This window comes from Oncorhynchus masou, chromosome 25 (genome assembly GCF_036934945.1).
Source record: "Oncorhynchus masou masou isolate Uvic2021 chromosome 25, UVic_Omas_1.1, whole genome shotgun sequence".
NCBI lineage: Eukaryota > Metazoa > Chordata > Actinopteri > Salmoniformes > Salmonidae > Oncorhynchus > Oncorhynchus masou.
The window spans coordinates 42,174,401-42,194,751 of record NC_088236.1 but is presented as its reverse complement, the minus strand read 5'-3'; the positions used below and the strand labels follow the sequence as shown (position 1 = coordinate 42,194,751).

The following is a 20,351-nucleotide window of genomic DNA, read 5'->3' as shown; positions in this document are numbered from 1 at the left end:
AAATGTCTCAAGTAAAAGTGAAAGTCACCCAGTAAAATACAAATTAAGTAAAAGTCTTAAAGTATCTGGTTTTAAATATACTTAAGTATCAAAAGTAAATGCAATTGCTAAAATATACTTAATTATCAAAAGTCAAAGTAGGAGCATAAATCATTTAAAATTCCTTATTTTAAGCATAACAGATGGCACAATTAAGACAAAAATATGGATAGCCAAAGGCACACTCCAACACTCTGACATCATTTACAAATGAAGCATTTGTGTTTAAGGAGTTTGCCAGATCAGAGGCAGGAGGGATGACCAGGGATGTTATCTTGATAAGTGTGTGAATTGGGTCATTTTCGTTTTCTGCATTCAAAATGTAAAGAGTACTTTTGGGTGTCAGGGAAAAGTACATTATTTTCTTTAGGAATGTATTGAAGTAAGTGTAAAAGTTGTCAAAAATATAAATAGTAAAGTAAATTACATATATACCACCCCCCCCCCCCAAAAAACTACTTAAGTAGCAGTTAAAAGCATTTTTACTGAAGTACTTTACACAACTAAGACCTAACTTGTCATGTTTCTGTTATGAGCAAACATTTACATTTTGAATTAGTAGGCTCTCTATCATATACATTTTATGGAACCATAATGGGTCGCAAGCACAAAATAATTCCAATTGCGGTGCTCTTCTTCCGTTGAGGATTTGTCGTGTATCGATCCTATATTGTGCTCCACAGCTCTGTCCTCTAATATCATTGGCTGCTAAAACCCAGAGCTGGGAAGACGTTCATTTTGGATATGGGCTGCTAAAACCCAGAGCTGGGAAGACGTTCATTTTGGATATGGGCTTTCACATTCCATATGCAGTTTCAAAACAGAATTTCATGACGAATATCCAGATCTGATTTCACTTACATAGCAGGCTTGTGAAGCACAGTATAAGGATACGTATAAAATCATAATAGTGTAGTATCAACTCCATGATTTCATGTTGTGCGAGCTAAAATGAATAGATCAATGCAGCTCTTGCAACTGTACATGTTTTGTTATAGACATTTGATAAGGGATTAATGATAATGCTCTTGTTCGTGATCTCAAGATCCAATATAATAAGAAGTGCCTAAAACTATGTTACAGAAATGTGTTCTTCCGGGAAATATTGCATTCACGTGTTAGAGAGAGCGAGTGTGTGTGTTGCGATAAAACCCTGGAGTCAAATGATTGATCTTTCAAACCTTCACGCTTTATTCCTTCAACTGTCTTTATCCAATGGAATCAGGAACATCATCCAAATCTTCAGTTACATTCTCAGAAAGGTTTACAGGAGTAAAAAGCTCATGGGTCATTTTCTTTAGAATGATAACGTTTACTTAGAACAAAAATAACAATTTCTACCAAAAATATTCAAACAATGTTCATATACAATAGTCATATATTTCCTTTGAAATATACATAGATTTGTTCAATTTGGATAGGTCATACTCCCTCTCTTTGCTTCATGATTTCCATGCAACAATTGATTCTCCACCACAAGCCACTGAAACATCAACTCTGATTAAAACATGTTTTACTCATATTTCCCCACTCTTTTCAGTTCAATGATGGTTGCCAGGAAACAAACAGGCTATGCAGCAAAGTAAGGAAATGTGAATTTGAGAGTAAGAGAAACTTGGCATTGGTAGGCCTCAGCAGTGATTTACAACCATCTCCGTTCAGAAAACAAGTTGGCTAAGTGCAGTATTTCAGTGAGAACAAACTGAGATGTACGACAAGAAAAAAAAAAACTGTTTCATAAAGAATACTCAACGCTCTTTAAACTTTTCTTAGATAGTGATTTTGTTTTTTTTTGGTATACATTCTTTCAGCACTGGCTTTCAGAATGAGAGCCAGAGAGGAACTCTCTCTTTGTTTCATTGTGGCGAGGCGACGAGAGGCTTGGCGCCCGCAAACACTGTTTCAGAATGCAACGGCACCGTGAGACTGAGGTTAGCGCGGCGGGTGGAGGGTCCCAAAACTACAGCCAGGTGTGCTCCAGCTGTCCTGGTTGTGGCTCAGCAAGCAGTGACTATTCTAAGCAGGGCGTTGGCTAGAAAGCAGCTCAGCATGGCGGCCAGGCTGACGTAGGAGGCAGAGGCACCGCTGCAGCCCCTCTCTCCCTCGCAGAGCAGCTGCTCACACAGCACCCCCTTATACTCTGGCAGACACAGACACTTCTGGTTCTGGAAGCAGGTGCCTCCATTCTGGCACAGCAGGAACTCATCATCGCAGACGTTGGCTACGAGATGAGACAGGGAGGAGATGGAGAAGGAGGGAGGAAACAAAGGGAATAGGATCCGTGTGAACACTGAATGACTCAAGCCTAGAGTCGCTGAAGGACACCCTGAGAAACGTTCACTGGTTTTGGCCACGAGTACTATACATTAAAAAGACACCTGTTTTGACCTTACCTGTACGGTTGACATTTTCTGTTGAAGGACTGATTTTACAGTGAAGCTTGCCAGATTGTTACATGACCTTGAAAGGACTCATGGAGCTCACTGTGCATTGATTCCCATTCAATTGGCAAACTGCTCAACTGTAGGCTACTGGTCTTAACTTTACCTTTCATTTAACTTCACACACTCACACACACCCCGACTTACGGGAGCAACCTTGTCTCCAGCTGTATCCAGGCAGGCAGTCCTCACACTTCGGCCCAATGGAGCCATCTCTACACTGGCAGAACCCTGTGTCGTTGCACCGAGCATGGAAGGATCCCAGCTGATTACAATTACACTCTGCACAAAAGGGATTAACAACACATTACTGCTTTAGTGAGGGTAAAAATACAGTACATCTAAGATCAGTACTCATCAATCTAGCTGAAACAGCAGTTTCACTCGCCCTGGTCACATGTGCCCATATAAAGATGAACAGGTCAGTGGTAGGCTATCCGTTTGATACTGATGATTCTATGAACATTTCATCTCTTTACCTGAAGGGAAAATGTAGGCGTTGTCGGTTTTGACTTGTTCCCTAAGGCGTCGCTCTCACCCTGAGGAAACTATGACAGCATGAGGCATTGCTTTATTATTTCTCTCTAATACCTGCTTCAAGCCATGTTCTCTACTGTATGTCTTGTTTTCTGCCTGAAGACTACAGGCCCAATTCACAGCTGTGTCTTATAACACTGGCACTGAATTCTGTGGCAAACCTATTTTGATAAAATGTCATACAATGTGTGTTTTAAGAGTTCAGCTGACGTCATTGTTTAATCATTGAGAGAAATATCAGCTTTGCCCAAGCGGAAACCGGTAAAACAGGGTTGTGTTCATTTGGCACCAAACAGAATAACTTTCCAAGTAAGAAATGCTGATTTTTGTTTCTGTTGCATGTCCAAATGAACACGACCCAGTTGTGTTTGAGTGAGCCTCCAGTAGGTGTCAGTATGCCATTGTGTCATTCCTGCTCGGTACTGTGCTGTGGTAGTGCAATGGTATGTGTAGTGGTATTTGTGTAGCAAAATGTTACTACACTGATGAATGGCTCTGATATTACTTTAAGGTAAACACAATAATGGGTTTAAAAAAGGTAAGACTATTTATTATGAATGTATATCAAAATCAATAATTAAACCATGAAAACTCATTGGTTGAAATTGTCATTTTCTTGCTGTCCAAATAAATAGTTTATAAATGCACCCGAATGTTACATGTTGTTTCAAATTGTTGATTGTTAAATGCAATTTTGGCACTGGCTGTATTCCTTAAGTATACAGTTACTTCCACCTAACCCAATGATAAGTGGGGAGTGGAATAAGACGCATGGGCACCACCAAGCACAATTCTAATACGTATGGCAGAAGATATGTAAAAGTACACTTACACTTGACCTCTTTATATCCTGCATGTGTAATTGTAATTCCTTCGCATTTTTATAAAGGCTGCTTATGGTATGAATGTTTATGTGTTCAAAGCATTTCTAAATAAATGATCAGCTCATCTTCTACGATTCTCTTTAGCCGTTAGCACGGTCGAAGGATCGTGCTTTTAATCCTGTTGAGCTACAATGGGGTCATACAGGAGACACGTCACAGAGGTTTGCAGGCAATTAGTAGGGATTGAAGGCAATACAAAAATGATAGGCTGTCTTGTTATGCCTTTATCAACGTCTTCATCAACCTTTTCCACCGTGTAATATCCATGTGTAAATGTTCATGGAGAAAGTCAGTGGTAAAACGCTGTATGTGTGGACATGTCACTGATGGGCAAACGGGTTAAACTCTTCATAGCTGTTTATAGTGAGTGCGTTGAGGGTGGAGTTTGTGTGGTAAGACAGTGAGGAGAGATCCTAACTGACCTATACAAACGTTCTCATCGTCCAGCTCGGCAGAGACATTCCGGAAGAATCCCAGTCGGCAGTGCTGACAGTTCTGCCCCCTAGTGTTGTGTTTACAGCTGACGCAAGTCACGATGTTGATAAAGTCAATATAACTGCAGCGGTTCGAGTGGCCATAGCACTCGCAGTCTGACAGGGGGGGAAGAGCAGAGTAGGGTTAGTACAAGGTGCTGGAGGATGAGGAAGAGGAAGAGGAAGGAATGGAGTCCTATTCAAATGCAGAGGTAGCACTCAGAGATTTAGGTATACCCCAAAACTGTTTCACTCATCATACAAAAGCCAAATAGGCAAGACATAACAAGCTCCATAGAGCTGAAGTATGCTGAGTTCAGAAACCAGTTCCTGACTTTGTGACCCCATGGGAAATCACTTGACCTCAATAAGCTCAAATCTGCCGTATTCAACCAGCTAACAATTAGGTCTCTGAATACTGCACATTGATTTACCAAGGGATAAAAACAATTGGTAGAGCAAATACACCAAGGTGTCAATTTAGTTTGCATTATATATTTTTTCGATTGATTCATTGATTTTCACCTAATTTAAATATTATATATATAATATTTTAATTAGGTGTAAATCAATATATATATATATATATATATATATATATATATATATATATATATGATGTCACAATGAAGCTTATAATGCTTTAGGAGTTTGTTCCATCATACTACAAGAATCTGAATTTAAAAAATGTAATGCTAATGTACAAGACGATTTAGCTGACAGTTTAGTTATTTAATCAGGCATCATGTTACATCTCTTTGCTTAGAGGGGATTCATTATTGACACGCTATTTAAAAAAGATGCTGCTGGTGTAATATGAAGACCTGCTGTACCACAGAGTAGAGCAGTGGGACGGGACGGGACAGGGGGACGGGGACGGGGGCCTATTACCCTACAGATTGTTGAAAGAATGGTCACTATATCACAAAGGAATCCACAGTTAACACAGTCATCCACACAAATGACACTATACAATCCGTTGCGACACAGACCCTATAGGTTCTGAGATTTCATTACAAGTTCACAATAAAAAGGTAACGACAGTAATACTATAAATGGAGGGGAAATAAGTTGCTTACCTTACGAAGCAAACAAAACCCAAACGTGCAACATAAAAATGCATGGGGAAAAAAAAAGACAAATGAATGAAGGAAAAAGACTGGACAAACTGGTCATTTTTCCACAGTTCTCTAGACCAAACAGATTCAAAGCTTCATTGTGGTAAATCATGTCTTACCTTGAAACTGGACGTATGCAACCTTAGACTCGCTGTATTTGGACCCACCAGGAATCAACAGTTTTACAACCGCTTGGGAAATAAAGGATCTATTTAACTGTGTTATAGATAATACTAACATGCCAATGTGTACAAGCCTCTACTACACAGTGTCTGAAATATCATGACTACTAAAATATACAATTGATGCCAAAGGAATCCTGAAACACAATAGGGTGCCAACTGCTCAGACATCTTGCATGATTCACAGAGAAAGACCTCATACATTCCATAAACCATTGAAATCTACACATTAACACACAGTATTGTATATTACCACGACGTTTAGTCATTCACAAAGTGTAGATATTCATTCCTCTACAAGAACAACATCTCAGTCCCATTCAGACAATCCATCTCACCAGCAATAAAATGCCTACCTGGGTGGTGTTTATTAGGGAAACGTAACAATTATTTTATTTTAACGTTTAAACATAACACGAAATGAGCTTCAGTCCGTTTCTCCCGTTTAGTGCCAAATCAAGTGATTGGAATCATAGTTCATAGCAAAGATGTTTAGTTTGCAATACTGGTTCAGCTTCAGCTGATGAGTGGAGTCTGAGTGGTGACAGAATCACCCACACAATACTATGTGGCATATTCTGTACCACATGATCCTTGTCAACAACAAAAATACATTAGCTGCTCTAGGTTTGACAAAACACACAGACGACTTCTAATGCTTGTCAGCAGCCTGGTGCTTTGAGTCAATAGCCTCCTGAAACCATGGATCAGGTATCCTACTGGGACTTGGGCTCATCCAAAAATGGCTTTTCCGCAACCTATTTTATCCATCAATTATCTGTTTGCGCTCTGACACCCAGTGGGGATGTTTTCCTATAGCAACCAGGTGACTAACACTCCAACTTCAACCCCATTGAGTTGGTTCAGGGAATTCACATGAATGGTTACTGACACCACTACAAATTGACATGCTAACGCTAATGTAAAGGACGTCACGCTGCTTGCTTAGCGAGTACCGCTCCCTCCTGATTCAGGCTTGAACCCGGGACCTCTGCCTCGCAAACAAACATGGCCGCCCTCCTGAAGCGTCTTACCCAGCTAGCTGTTCGGCAGCGCGAGTGGAGTTTCCCAGATCCCCAACTGCTACCTTCACCCCCCCAAATTCCCTCCACGGGGAACCCAGCATTGAGCTGAGCGCAACTGCAGATCTGAGTCAATTGGCACCATTGTAAAGGATGTCACACTGCTTGCTTAACGAGTACCGCTTCCTCCTGATTCAGCTCATATCAAGGCTTGAACCCAGGACCTCTGCCTCGCAAACACACATGACCCCCCTTCTGAAGTGTCTACCCAGTTGCTCCACCAAAAAGCTAACCTCTCAGCAGCTCAAGTGGATTCACTTCAGACTGAGGAGTGGGTTTCACAGATCCCCATCGGTTTCCATAACGGAGTTGAGTTGTTGGATCATACTAAACTATTTTTAAATCTGACACAACTATATTTTGTAACACACACAACATAGAGTACAAATACTACTAGACTACTGTTAATCAATATACCTTTTTTCTCATTGTCTTTCGTTTGAAAATATTTTTTTTTCTCTTTCTCTTCCTCTTTGCTTTCCCCTTTGGCTTCAGTTATGGGGGTAACTGTGTACATCGGAGAGATTGAGAGATCAGAAAAAGAGCAACTTCAAACTTTTTTACTCATTCTTTATTCATGTTGAATGACCCTTTAGATAATGGCTTTGTCAAATGGTTGAGACAATAAGGCTACAGCTCGTGTAAAGGTCATAAAACCTTACTGACACAACTGCCTATTAGCAGCATATAGACTGCATACACAACTGTACATTAGAGGATAACATTGTTCATTATAAATATACCACTGGGCAAATATTGGTTAATCCAACGTTGGCTCCACATAATTTTAGCAAAAATATTCTATGTCTTGTTGTCGAATCAATATAGAAAACTGATTGGTCAACCAAATTTAAAATCAAAACTAGACGTTGAAATTACATCTGTGCCCAGTGGGATAGTTCCTTCAATATTTGCAGTTTTACCATAGTTTACTGATGGAATATTCATACACTTGTAAATAAAAAAATAGGAGGGTATTGTTGCTATATCATGGTGTACCTTTTTCCTCTTTAACATTTTCTTCTTTATTTTCCACTTTCTCACCGACCCCAGCATCAGGCATTGGAGGGGCAGCATCAGGAGCTGGTCCTGAATCAGGAGCTGAATCAACTGAATCAAGAGCTGGATAAATTGAATCAGGAGCTGGTCCTGCATCAGGGGCTGGATCAACAGCATCATCAGGAGCTGGATCAACTGTATCAGGAGCTGGATCAACTGAATCAGGAACTGGTCCAACACCAGGAGCTGGATCAACAGCATCAGGAGATGGTCCTGCATCAGGAGCTAGATCAACTGAATCAGGAAATGAATCAACTGAATCAAGAGCTGGTCCTACATCAGGAGCTGGATCAACTGAATCAGGAACTGGTCCAACACCAGGAGCTGGATCAACAGCATCAGGAGATGGTCCTGCATCAGGAGCTGGATCAACTGAATCAGGAAATGAATCAACTGAATCAAGAGCTGGTCCTACATCGGGAGCTGGATCAACTGAATCAGGAACTGGTCCTACATCAGGAGATGGGGTAGCAGGATCAGGAGCTGCTGAAGATGAGTCTGGAGCTGTAGTAGCTACAACAGGTGCCAGGGTAGCAGCATCAGATGTTGAGGTATCTGTTTCAGGTGCTGGAGTAGATTTGTCTGGAGCTTGGGTGGTGTCTCTACCCGGTGTACGGGAAAGAGGATCAGGTGCTGAGGAAACCGTGTCGGGAGTTGGAGGAACTGCTTGAGGTGTTGAAGGAGCTTCATCAGGTCGTGAGGTCAGTCCATCAGATACTGAAGTAGCCACGTCAGAGGCGGGTGTATCTCCCTCAGATGCTGGAATAAATGTATCATCAGGGGGTGAGGTAAATCCATCTGTTGGTGGTGTTACTACATCAGATGCTGGAGTAACTGTGTCCGATGCCAGAAAGGGCACACCAGATGTTGAAGTGAATACATCAGATGCTGAAGTAATAGTGCCATAAGTTGTGGTAAATATATCAGATGTTGAAGTCATTGTGTCAAATATTGTAGTACTTGAGTCAGATACAGTACTTGTGTCAGTTGTTGTAGAACTTGTGTCAAAATAAATATTTGTGTAAGATGTTTTAGTACTTGTTAGAAATGTAGTACTTGTGTAAAATGTTGTGATACTTGTGTCTGATACTGTGGTGGTTGTGTCAAATGTTGTGGTACTTGTGTCAAATGTTGTGGTACTTGTGTCAACTGTGTTAGTACTAGTGACAGAAGGTGTAACACTAATGTCAAATAGTGTCGCAATTGTGTCAAATATTGTAGTACTTCTCTCAGTTGTTGTTGAACTTGTGTCAAATGTAGTACTTGTGTCAGATGCTGTAGTACTTGTGTCAGACGCTGTGGTACTTGTGTCAGACGCTGTGGTACTTGTGTCAGATGCTGTGGTACTTGTGTCAGATGCTGTGGTACTTGTGTCAGATGCTGTGGTACTTGTGTCAGATGCTGTGGTAATTGTGTCAGATGCTGTGGTAATTGTGTCAGATGCTGTGGTAATTGTGTCAGATGCTGTGGTAATTGTGTCAGATGCTGTGGTAATTGTGTCAGATGCTGTGGTAATTGTGTCAGATGCTGTGGTACTTGTGTCAGATGCTGTGGTACTTGTGTCAGATGCTGTGGTAATTGTGTCAGATGCTGTGGTAATTGTGTCAGATGCTGTGGTAATTGTGTCAGATGCTGTGGTAATTGTGTCAGATGCTGTGGTACTTGTGTCAGATGCTGTGGTAATTGTGTCAGATGCTGTGGTAATTGTGTCAGATGCTGTGGTAATTGTGTCAGATGCTGTGGTAATTGTGTCAGATGCTGTGGTACTTGTGTCAGATGCTGTGGTAATTGTGTCAGATGCTGTGGTACTTGTGTCAGATGCTGTGGTACTTGTGTCAGATGCTGTGGTACTTGTGTCAGATGCTGTGGTACTTGTGTCAGATGCTGTAGTACTTGTGTCAGATGCTGTGGTACTTGTGTCAGATGCTGTGGTACTTGTGTCAGATGCTGTGGTACTTGTGTCAGATGCTGTGGTACTTGTGTCAGATGTAGTAGTACTTGTTTCAGATGTAGTAGTACTTGTTTCAGATGTTGTAGTACTTGTTGCAGATGTTGTAGTACTTGTTTCAGATGTAGCCGTACTTGTGTCAGATGTAGTAGTACTTGTGTCAGATGCTGTGGTACTGGTGTCAGAAGTCACTGTGTAAGAAGTTGTCGTTGTGCTGTCAGGTGTGAGAGCAAATCCAACTGATGTTGGAGTGGTTGCATCAGATGATGGTGTGACTGAGTCAGATGTGGCATCAGCTGCATCAGATGATTCAGTAACTGCAATTGTGTACAGAAAAAAATCACACCAATCAGTTGTTAAGATGGCATACTAACCACTGCACCGCTATATTTATAATATTTTGATGTTGGCTCGCTGGCATCGTCTTGTGATATCTACAGCATTCAACTTTCCCCTATTTCTGTCAGTATCAGTAGAAATGGGATACCCCATGCCCAGATATCATCACTTCCCCTGCATCTGCCCTGTGGCTACTCCTCAAGGACACGGCTCCGTGCCTCCATCCTGTTATGGTTTCATGTATCTATCTACTGTATCTATCTCCACAGGCTCCGTAACTTGCCTGGTTTGCTCTCCCTTACCACGACCTGTCTTCTCCCGGCTTGTGAAATATTTAGCAGCTGTTCATTCAATTGGTATTCAGAAATAGATCAGAAAAGGCTTGAGCTTTGGCCCCCAGCACCAGTATTGCTGGCTCGATGCTGTGCTCCAGAAAAAGATGATGCTACACAAATGATAGTGTTTTTGAATGATTTATCTCTCCTGGCTGCTGATTGTGTCCAGTGGCAGCACTTTCCTTGTGAACAGTGGATATCATCAGACCCTTGCTCGGCAGGAGGAAGGCGGTAAGAGAGCAACAAACAGAATGACCATTTGATTCAAAAGTCAAACGCCACAAAGCACTTTGGTGCCATTCTATCGCAGGTGGTGTGAAATGTTCTGTTGCATTCCTTTTCCTATCAAACATTCCCGAGGGAATCAAAGTAGGCAGTTTAATCTGTGTTCTGGAAAGCCCTGGGATGAACTCAACATGCTGCCAGAGCCTGAGGGATAGTGAGCCTGCTGGGTATTTTATCTTCCAAACAAGAGAGTAGAAAACACTTGGCCAACTTCTCACCTTCTGTATTTTTTTTTTTTTTACCCAAAACGTCTCTGTCAATAGACCAAAACACAGCATGGAATGATATCACGACTTAAACTTTTTTATCATTGGTCCTCTCAAAGTATGCATTCCATACTCTCCAAACACCCAAATTCACTCCCACATTCACTGTCTCTTTAATGTAGCATTTGTACAGTGAATACAACAGCAAGGCTCTGTTCTAATACTCCAACCTGGCACTGAGGGACACTACTAAGCTAGTAGCTGGCACCAGACAGGGAATCCTAAAGTGTAAGTAGCCTAGCACATGGAGATGTTAAGAGGTCAGTAATCATGGCCCTTATACCATACCTTGCCTTCAGGACTACTTTAGCCCAGTAATCATGTTTAATCTCTTTACCCCAGTGCAACCTCTGGGGAGAATAAGGCACTCTATGGCCTCTGGCAGACCTGATTCACACTGGGAGAGGTTAAAAGGGGTAAATATGACAGTCTACAGGCTTCTTTGGGCTTCCTCTGCCAAATAACGAAGACGTTTTGTTTCTCCTGCCGGTCTCTCTTACGCGTCTGTTTCAAGGACCCAGTGCGTCACTTGACTGTTCCCATTAAACCACAGTTTAATCTGCTGTTAACCCCTGGTCTCAGTTTTGCTTACAGGCAAGACGGTTTAAAACAGATGGTTTACGAGACACAGATTGTGAGACGGTCAAAGTGTTTTAGGAGGAGTAAGATCACAAACACTATTACGCCACTGTGCTCAGTTCATCACTTGTGTCCCGTCTTGTATTGCTCTCATTAGTTAACACGGATGAAGCACAACAATCAACATTTCTATTATTACATCAATGTAAAATTGCTAGTCAGTTATGATGTTTTATGGTATCATAACCCAGGTTTGCTTTGCTATTCTTATAGTCCCAAACTTTTGTAAAATGTACTAAATGATTAAGTCACAGAAAATCCATGTGACCATCGATATGTCCAAAGTGGATGTGTTTCAAGAATAGTCTAACCAATATTCATACATTTAGATCCCTGAACAATATCAAAAGACATTTGGAGAAAAAAGTATTATTTGAGGTGTTAAAGCTCATGTAGTGTAAGGGTGAGAGGTCAGAGGTCAGTGATTCCTCTGGTGTTTCAGGGTACTTACCTTTTGGCTGCGCTCTCATTGTGGTTATGGGGGGATTTACCTCCATTGGGGGCAAGTTCACTGTGGTTAAGGATGGACTGTCTGTCTGGTCGGGACTGGCAGAGACTGGCACAGTGTCTGACATACTGGCTGGAAGAGTGGCTGGTATCGTGGCTGGCACAGAAGTTTGATCTGTTGCCAGAAGCAGCACTTGAGGGAGCAATTGGAAAGCATTTACTGAGCCAGCAATGAGGTAATTTAGGTAATTGAGAGGCTTATTGCATTTACACACCAATGCTCTCCAGATGTTGTCTAGCATCATAGACAAACATGCTGTATATAGAGTCTTTTCTACAAACATCTATTCTACAAAACCACTGAGACTAATCTAAGTGTGGGTACTAAAAGTGACTAGACAAATAAAAGGAGTTTGCATTGATATACAGTTTGAGGTGATCAGACTTTACACATACAGTGGGGAGGACAAGTATTTGAAACACTGCCGATTTTGCAGGTTTTCCTACTTACAAAGCATGTAGAGGTCTGTAATTTCTATCATAGGTACACTTCAACTGTGAGAGACTGAATCTAAAACAAAAATCCAGAAAATCACATTGTATGATTTTTAAGTAATTAATTTGCATTTTATTGCATGACATAAGTATTTTATCACCTACCAATCAGTAACAAATTCCAGCTCTCACAGACCTGTTAGTTTTTCTTTAAGAAGCCCTCCTGTTCTCCACTCATTATCTGTATTAACTGCAACTTGTTACTTGTATGAAAGACACCTGTCCACACACTCGATCAAACAGACTCCAACCTCTCCACAATGGCCAAGACCAAAGAGCTGTTTAAGGACATCAGGGTTAAATTGTAGACCTGCACAAGGCTGGGATGGGCTACAGGACAATAGGCAAGCAGCTTGGTGAGAAGGCAACAACTGTTGGCGCAATTATTAGAAAATGGAAGAAGTTCAAGACGATGGTCAATTGACCTCGGTCTGGGGCTCCGTGCAAGACCTCACCTCGTAGGGCATCAATGATCATGAGGAAGGTGAGGGATCAGCCCAGAACTACACGGCAGGACCTGGTCAATGACCTGAAGAGAGCTGGGACCACAGTCTCAAAGAAAACCATTAGTAACACACTACGCGTCATGGATTAAAATCCTGCAGCACACGCAAGGTCCCGCTGCTCAAGCCAGCGCATGTCTAGGCCCATCTGAAGTTTGCCAATGACCATCTGGATGATCCAGAGGAGGAATGGGAGAAGGTCATGTGGTCTGATGAGACAAAAAATAGAGCCTTTTAGTCTAAACTCCATTTGCCGTGTTTGGAGGAAGAAGAAGGATGAGTACAACCCCAAGAACACCATCCCAACCGTGAAGCATGGAGGTGGAAACATCATTCTTTGGGGATGCTTTTCTGCAAAGGGGACTGGATGACTGCACCATATTGAGGGGAGGATGGATGGGGCCATGTATCGAGAGATCTCGGCCAACAACCTCCTTCCCTCAGTAAGAGCATTGAAGATGGGTCGTGGCTGGGTCTTCCAGCATGACAACGACCCGAAACACACAGCCAGGGCAACTAAGGAGTGGCTCCGTAAGAAGCATCTCAAGGTCCTGGAGTGGCCTAGCCAGTCTCCAGACCTGAACCCAATAGAAAATCTTTGGAGGGAGCTGAAAGTCCGTATTGCCCAGCGACCTGGTCAAGAACTACAGGAAATGTATGATATCTGTAATTGCAAACAAAGGTTTCTGTACCAACTATTAAGTTCTGCTTTTCTGATGTATCAAATACTTATGTCAAGCAATAGAATGCAAATTATTTACTTAAAAATCATACAATGTCATTTTCTGGATTTTTGTTTTAGATTCCGTCTCTCACAGTTGAAGTGTACATATGATAAAAATTACAGACCTCTACATGCTTTGTAAGTAAGAAAACCTGCAAAATCGGCAGTGTATCAAATACTTGTTCTCCGCACTGTACCACTAGCTACTACTACTACGTTACCTACTATCAAATGCCTAATGCCTAGTGTTCATCTCACTCGTTTCCAACCTGGTGTGTCAGTTAGGGAGTCACTGAGCTTTGTGCTGGATGTGGGACCCACCACAGCTGTCACTATGTCAGTGAAGGTGGTGATGTCTGTTTGGCACAGAAGACAAATCGGGGTCATACAGTATCTCGTTAGGGTCTGACATTTTGAAGTATTCTAACAATGAATGGTAAGCTTCTAACAAAAACAAAGGTACATTGGCTGAGAGACAGAAATACAGGCACACAGAAAAGCATGCACGCACTAATAAACACACAAGGAAGTACTCTAGTAAACACGCCAACACACACCGCTCTCACACACACACACACACACACACACAAATCTTTGCCCTTGCCAAATAACCAAATCATGTTTTCATTCTCCCGTATGCCCAATATTTAAATCACACTAATATTATGCGGCAACGTGCTTCAGGTGTAGCGTAAAGTGTAGAGTCTCCCTGTAGTGAGCAACTCGGCCTCCTCCTGCAGATGGGCGCATTGGGATTCAGCGGGGTGCACTTGGAACAGTGGGAGCTTTCCTGCTGTCTGGCATGCTGATGTTTTATTAAGGCTGTATCCCTCCCCAGTGGTTGATCATTAGCGCATGGCCAAAGGGACAAACTCCCAAATCAATCTTTACATAAAAAGAAACCCAATTATCGGCCGGGACAGGTTTTTACACGCCGGGTACCACACACACACACAACCTCATATCATTAAGGAAATGCTTATGCATGTACTTTGGGACACTTGCTGAGGCATATCTTTCTGGCATCAATGTGGGGAATTCAAGTCATGTTCCGCTTTCTTATGATCTGTATTTACATGTCTGAACACCATGGCTTTGTTCGGGTGCGGTAGTAGCCATGTTGAAACCTTATGAGTGCTGGAGGTGGATTTACCTTCGGGGAAACTATCTGGGCTACATTGGACCCACGTGTACGTATGTGGAGCAGAGGTGGGCACTGAGGCAAGTCACAATGTACTGCAGCTGTGGGGTAACACGAAGTTACAGAGGTTGGGACATGTACAGCTTTCCCCTAACCACCCACCCCCCCTTACCATCTGCCACAATGACCAACCAATTTAGAGAAGGTTTCCCAGAGAAGATCTGCTCCCTGATGAGACAGCTTGTTCATCTAGATCAGAGAGCACTCTCAGCCTCTTGATGGTGGAGTTACACTGTTGTGTGTGCATGTATGCAACCCAAGAGAAGCCTTGGGTCGGACATTGGCAGGTGATAATCAAAGTCTGAACTTTTCCTGAATTTGTTGTAAATTGACCTGCCTGGTAAAAGAAAAAGAAAAAGAAATAAAAAAAGATCAGCCCTCCAGGTCGAGAAAAGGCTGCCTTGTTACTTTGGGCAGCCATTGTGACAAACAAGCAGGTGAGAATGAGTGAGAATTGTCTAAAGAACAAGCATGCTGAATAAATATGGAACCTTTTATTTATTTTTACTGAAAAGCACCTTAAGTGGATGCTGCCTAGAAGCCGCTATCATCAATGTTGAGCACATTCATAACTCTGTACTCAGTAGATGACTGTTTTCAAATCTCCCTTTGATACTTGTGACACCGCAGAGAAAGGTATCAGAAGAAGGTGCTCATAAAGAACCCTGACCTTTCCTCTTACATAGTAATATTGAGAATATTCCAGAATTCATCAGGACCAATGGCTAGTGACACAGCTATAGGCTTCCAATGATGAAATAAAAAAAATACAAATTTCATCACCTTCATCCCATAGAATAGTTCAAGCTATCGTGAACATTTTAAGCATAGGCCAGGTAATCTCCGACTAAAACGGTAACTGAACCCATGGCGTTATAAAGACCCATCTCAGTGAAATGGACAACCAACCCTGTAGTGCTCCACTGTGGACAACAGTGTATCACTTTCGCTATGTAGAGTAGCTGACTTCACAGTACCCTGTCCTAAGCTGTTTCTGTGGGGATGGTCCTTAGATTTAAGTGCACTTTACAAACTAAGGGCTCGATTCAATCCATAACGTGGAAGTATCAAGGAAGATCCGCATTAAAATGTAATGGTAATTTCCAATTGAGCAGACACACCATGAATGCAGTGTCCTCGAACGCGGAAACATTGCCTTTAAATTTCAATCGAGCTATAAAGCAGACCTTCCGCGATATTTTGGGAATACAGATTGAATCCAGCCCCTCTTCCATACTAGAACTGAGCACAAACACAGCTTGCTTGACGCATTTGGTGGATATGAGATGCAAAGAATTTCTCTCTTTGTCAGAGACCTAAACAAAACAAATTTGGAATTTTAAATACCTTCAGAAAGTATTCATGCCCCTCGACTTACTCCACATTTTGTTGTGTTACAACCTGAATTCAAAATGGATTAAAACATTCTTATATTCTCACCCATCTACAAACAATACCCTATAATTACAAAGTGAAAACATGTTTTTATTCATATGATAGGTAAGAATACAAAACCTTGCAGAGAGCCTATCCAACTGACAACCTCTTAGAAAAAAATATAAACCACTGGAACGAACACTTAAAGAGAACTGATATTGGCACAAGATGGAGGGAATGTTGAAACATAACTAACAAAAATACATTTGACAAAAATGTACGTTTTATGCAGTGCAATGTTTTTTATATCCAACCTTTTAATTCAAAATATATATATTTCACCTTTATTTAACCAGGGAGGCTAGTTGAGAACAAGTTCTCATTTGCAACTGCGACCTGACCAAGTTAAAGCATAGCAATTCGACACATACAACACAGAGTTACACATGGAATAAACAAAACATACAGTGAGTGCAAATGAGGTAAGATAATGGAGTCAAGGCAATAAATAGGCCATGGTGGTGAAGTAACTACAATATAGCAATTAAACACTGGAATGGTAGATGTGCAGAAGATGAATGTGCAAGTAGAGATACTGGGGTGCTGTCACGCCCTGACCTTAGTTCCTTTTTTATGTCCCAGTTTTAGTTTGGTTGGGGTGGGCATTCTATGTTTTTTGTTCTGTTTTCTATTTCTATGTGTTTGGCCTGGTATGGTTCCCAATCAGAGGTAGCTGGCAATCGTTGTCTCTGACTGAGAACCATACTTAGGCAGCCTGTTTTCCCACTATGGGTGTGGGTAGTTGTTTTCTGTGTCTGTGTTTTCACCATACAGAACTGTTTTGATTTTTGTTGTTTCACGCTTGTTATTTTGTGTTCAGTTGTAATAAATTTAACATGGACATGTACCACGCTGCATTTTGGTCCGATCTTGACTACTCTTCCTCAGACGAGGAGGAGAATCATTACAGATCTACCCACCAAAAAAGGACCAAGCAGCGTGGTAACCAGGAGCAGGGTGGAATGGACTCATGGACATGGGAGGAGATTTTGGATGGTAAGGGTCTCTGGGCACAGGCTGGGGAATATCGCCGCCCCAGGGAAGAGCAGCTAAAGCCGAGCGGCAGCGATATGAGGAGTTAGCACGGCAGCGCAACAGGGACGAGAGGCAGCCCCAAAAATGTCTTGGGGGGAGGCACACCGGGAGTGTGGCTAAGTCAAGTAGGAGACCTGAGCCAACTCCCCATGCTTACCGTGGCGAGAGGTTGACCGGGAAGGCTCCTGGTTATGCCGTGAGGCGCACGGTGTCCCCAGTGCACACGCGTAGCCCGGTGCGCTACATCGCAGCTCCTCGTATCGGCCGGTCTAGAGTGGGCATCGAGCCAGGAGTAATGAAGCCGGCTCAGTGCATCTGGTCTCCAGTGCATCTCCTCGACCCGGGTTATATGGCACCAGCCCTACACACGGTGTCCCCGGTTCGTCAGCACAGCCCAGTGTTCCACCCCGGAGCTGCCAGAGCCGCCCTTCACTCCGGCGCTGCCAGAGCCGCCCTTCACTCCGGCGCTGCCAGAGCCGCCCTTCACTCCGGCGCTGCCAGAGTCTCCCGTCTATTCGAGGCCCGCTGCAAGGGTCCCCAGTCCGAGGTTGGCGGCGGGGGTCGCCGCTCCAAAGGCGCCACTTAAGTGGGCCAAGACTATGGTGGAGTGGGGTCCACGTCCCGCGCCAGAGCTGCCACTGCAGACAGATGCCCACCCAGACCCTCCCCTATTGGTTTAGGTTTTGCGGCCGGAGTCCGCACCTTTTGGGGTGGGTACTGTCACATTCTGACCTTAGTTCCTTTTTTATGTATCTGTTTTAGTTTGGTCAGGTCGTAAGTTGGGGTGGGCATTCTATGTTTTCTAATTCTATGTGTTTGGCCTGGTATGGTTCCCAATCAGAGGCAGCTGGCAATCGTTGTCTCTGATTGAGAACCATACTTAGGCAGCCTGTTTTCCCACTATGGGTGTGGGTAGTTATTTTCTGGTTAGTGTTTGTTGCACCTGTCAGAACTGTTCGTGTATCGCTTTGTTGTTTTTGTTTGTGTATTCATTCTGGATTAAAAGTATTATGGATACGTACCACGCTGCACTTTGGCCCTCACCTTCTTCCACCAACGGTCATTACAGGTGCAAAGGAGCAAGAAATAAATAAATACAGTATGGGGATGAGGTAGGTAGATAGATGGGCTGTTTACAGATGGGCTATGCACAGGTGCAGTGATCTGTGAGATGCTCTGACAGCTGGTGCTTAAAGCTAGTGAGGGAGATATGAGTCTCCAGCTTCAGAGATTTTTGCAGTTCGTTCCAGTCAATGGGAACAGAGAACTGGAAGGAAAGACGACCAAAGGAGGAATTGGCTTTGGGGCTGACCAGTGAGATATACCTGCTGGAGCGCGTGCTACGAGTGGGTGCTGCTATGGTGACCAGTCAACTGAGATAAGGCAGGGCTTTACATAGCAGAGACTTGTAGATAACCTGTAGCCAGTGGGTTTGGCGACGAGTATGAAGCGAGGGCCAACCAACGAGAGCGTGCGGGTCGTGGTGGTGGGTAGTGTATGGGGTGGTGTATGGGGCTACAACAGGCACTGCAGTACAGCGCCCTTAACCACTGCACCACCCGGGAGGCCCTGACAGGCCCTCCGATTTGACACACTCTATCAGAGAAGTAGTTGGTAAACCAGGCAAGGCTATCATTTGAGAAACCAAGACTGTCGAGTCTGCCAATAAGAATGTGGTGATTGACAGAGTCGAATGCCTTGGCCAGGTCGATGAATACTGCTGCACAGTAATGTCTCTTATCGATGGCGGTTATGATGTTGTTAGGACCTTGAGCGTAGCTGAGGTGCACCCATGATCAGCTCTTACCTATCATATGAACATCCTTGTCTGACTCAAATAGGATTCCCTCAACATTGCTCTGATGTCCAAAAGATTTCAAATCGAAATGTCTTATTTAAACTTTTAAGTTCCAGGACTACCTAATCTCTGTATCCCACACATACAATTATCTGTAAAGTCCCTCAGTCAAGCAATGAATTACAAACACTGATTCAACCACAAAGACCAGGGAGGTTTTCCAATGCTTTGCTAAAAAAGGCACCTATTGGTAGATGGGTAAAACTAAAAGCAGACATTGAATATCCTTTTGAGCATGGTGAAGTTATTTGGATGTTGTATCAATACACCCAGTCACTACAAAGATACAGGCGACCGTCCTAACTCAGTGGCTGGAGAGGAAGGAAATCGCTCAGAGATTTCACCATGATACCAATGGTGCCTTAAACAGTTACAGAGCTATGTGCATTCGGAAAGTATTCAGATCCGTTGACTTTTTCCAGATTACTCTAAAAATCTATGAAATAAAATATTTTCCTTATCAAGCTACACACAATACCCCATAATGACGAAGTGAAAACATGTTTCTAGACATTTTTACAGATAAAAAACAAATTATAATAAAATAAATACCTAGCCTAGTGGTTAGAGCGTTGGACTACTAACCGAAAGGTTGCAAGATCGAATCCCCGAGCTGACAAGGTACAAATCTGTCGTTCTGCCCCTGAACAAGGCAGTTAACACACTGTTCCTAGGCCGTCATTGAAAATAAGAATTTGTTCTTAACTGACTTGCCTAGATAAATCAAAGTAAAATAAAACAAAAATAAAAAAGTATTCAGACCTATTGCTATGAAATTCAGGTGCATCCTGTTTACATTGATCATCCTTGAAATGTTTCTACAACTTGGACTCCACCTGTCGTAAATTCAATTGATTGGACATGATTTAGAAAAGGCACATACCTCTCTATATAAGGCCCCACAGTTGACAGTGCATGTCAGAGCAAAATCTAAGCCATGAGGTCGAAGGAATTGTCCGTAGAG

At 42.7% G+C, this 20,351-nt stretch overlaps 1 protein-coding gene across 2 annotated transcripts in view; it reads right to left on the bottom strand.

Annotated features, from left to right (window-relative positions):
* Window positions 1-1,212: 1,212 nt before the first annotated feature.
* LOC135514376 (netrin-G2-like) overlaps window positions 1,213-20,351 on the bottom strand; it is a 59,485-nt gene continuing 40,346 nt past the window's right edge. The window contains exons 6-8 of one of the 2 annotated variants that reach the window (XM_064937819.1): window positions 4,324-4,491; window positions 2,628-2,762; window positions 1,213-2,260 (exon numbers count right to left, since the gene is read on the bottom strand). In XM_064937819.1, coding sequence (XP_064793891.1) covers window positions 2,037-2,260; window positions 2,628-2,762; window positions 4,324-4,491 — 527 coding nt within the window. In that variant the 3' untranslated portion in view covers window positions 1,213-2,036. Of the gene's footprint in view, window positions 2,261-2,627; window positions 2,763-4,323; window positions 4,492-9,581; window positions 12,268-14,125; window positions 14,213-20,351 lie in introns of those variants that run through there. The other variant, XM_064937820.1, reaches the window with a different exon arrangement.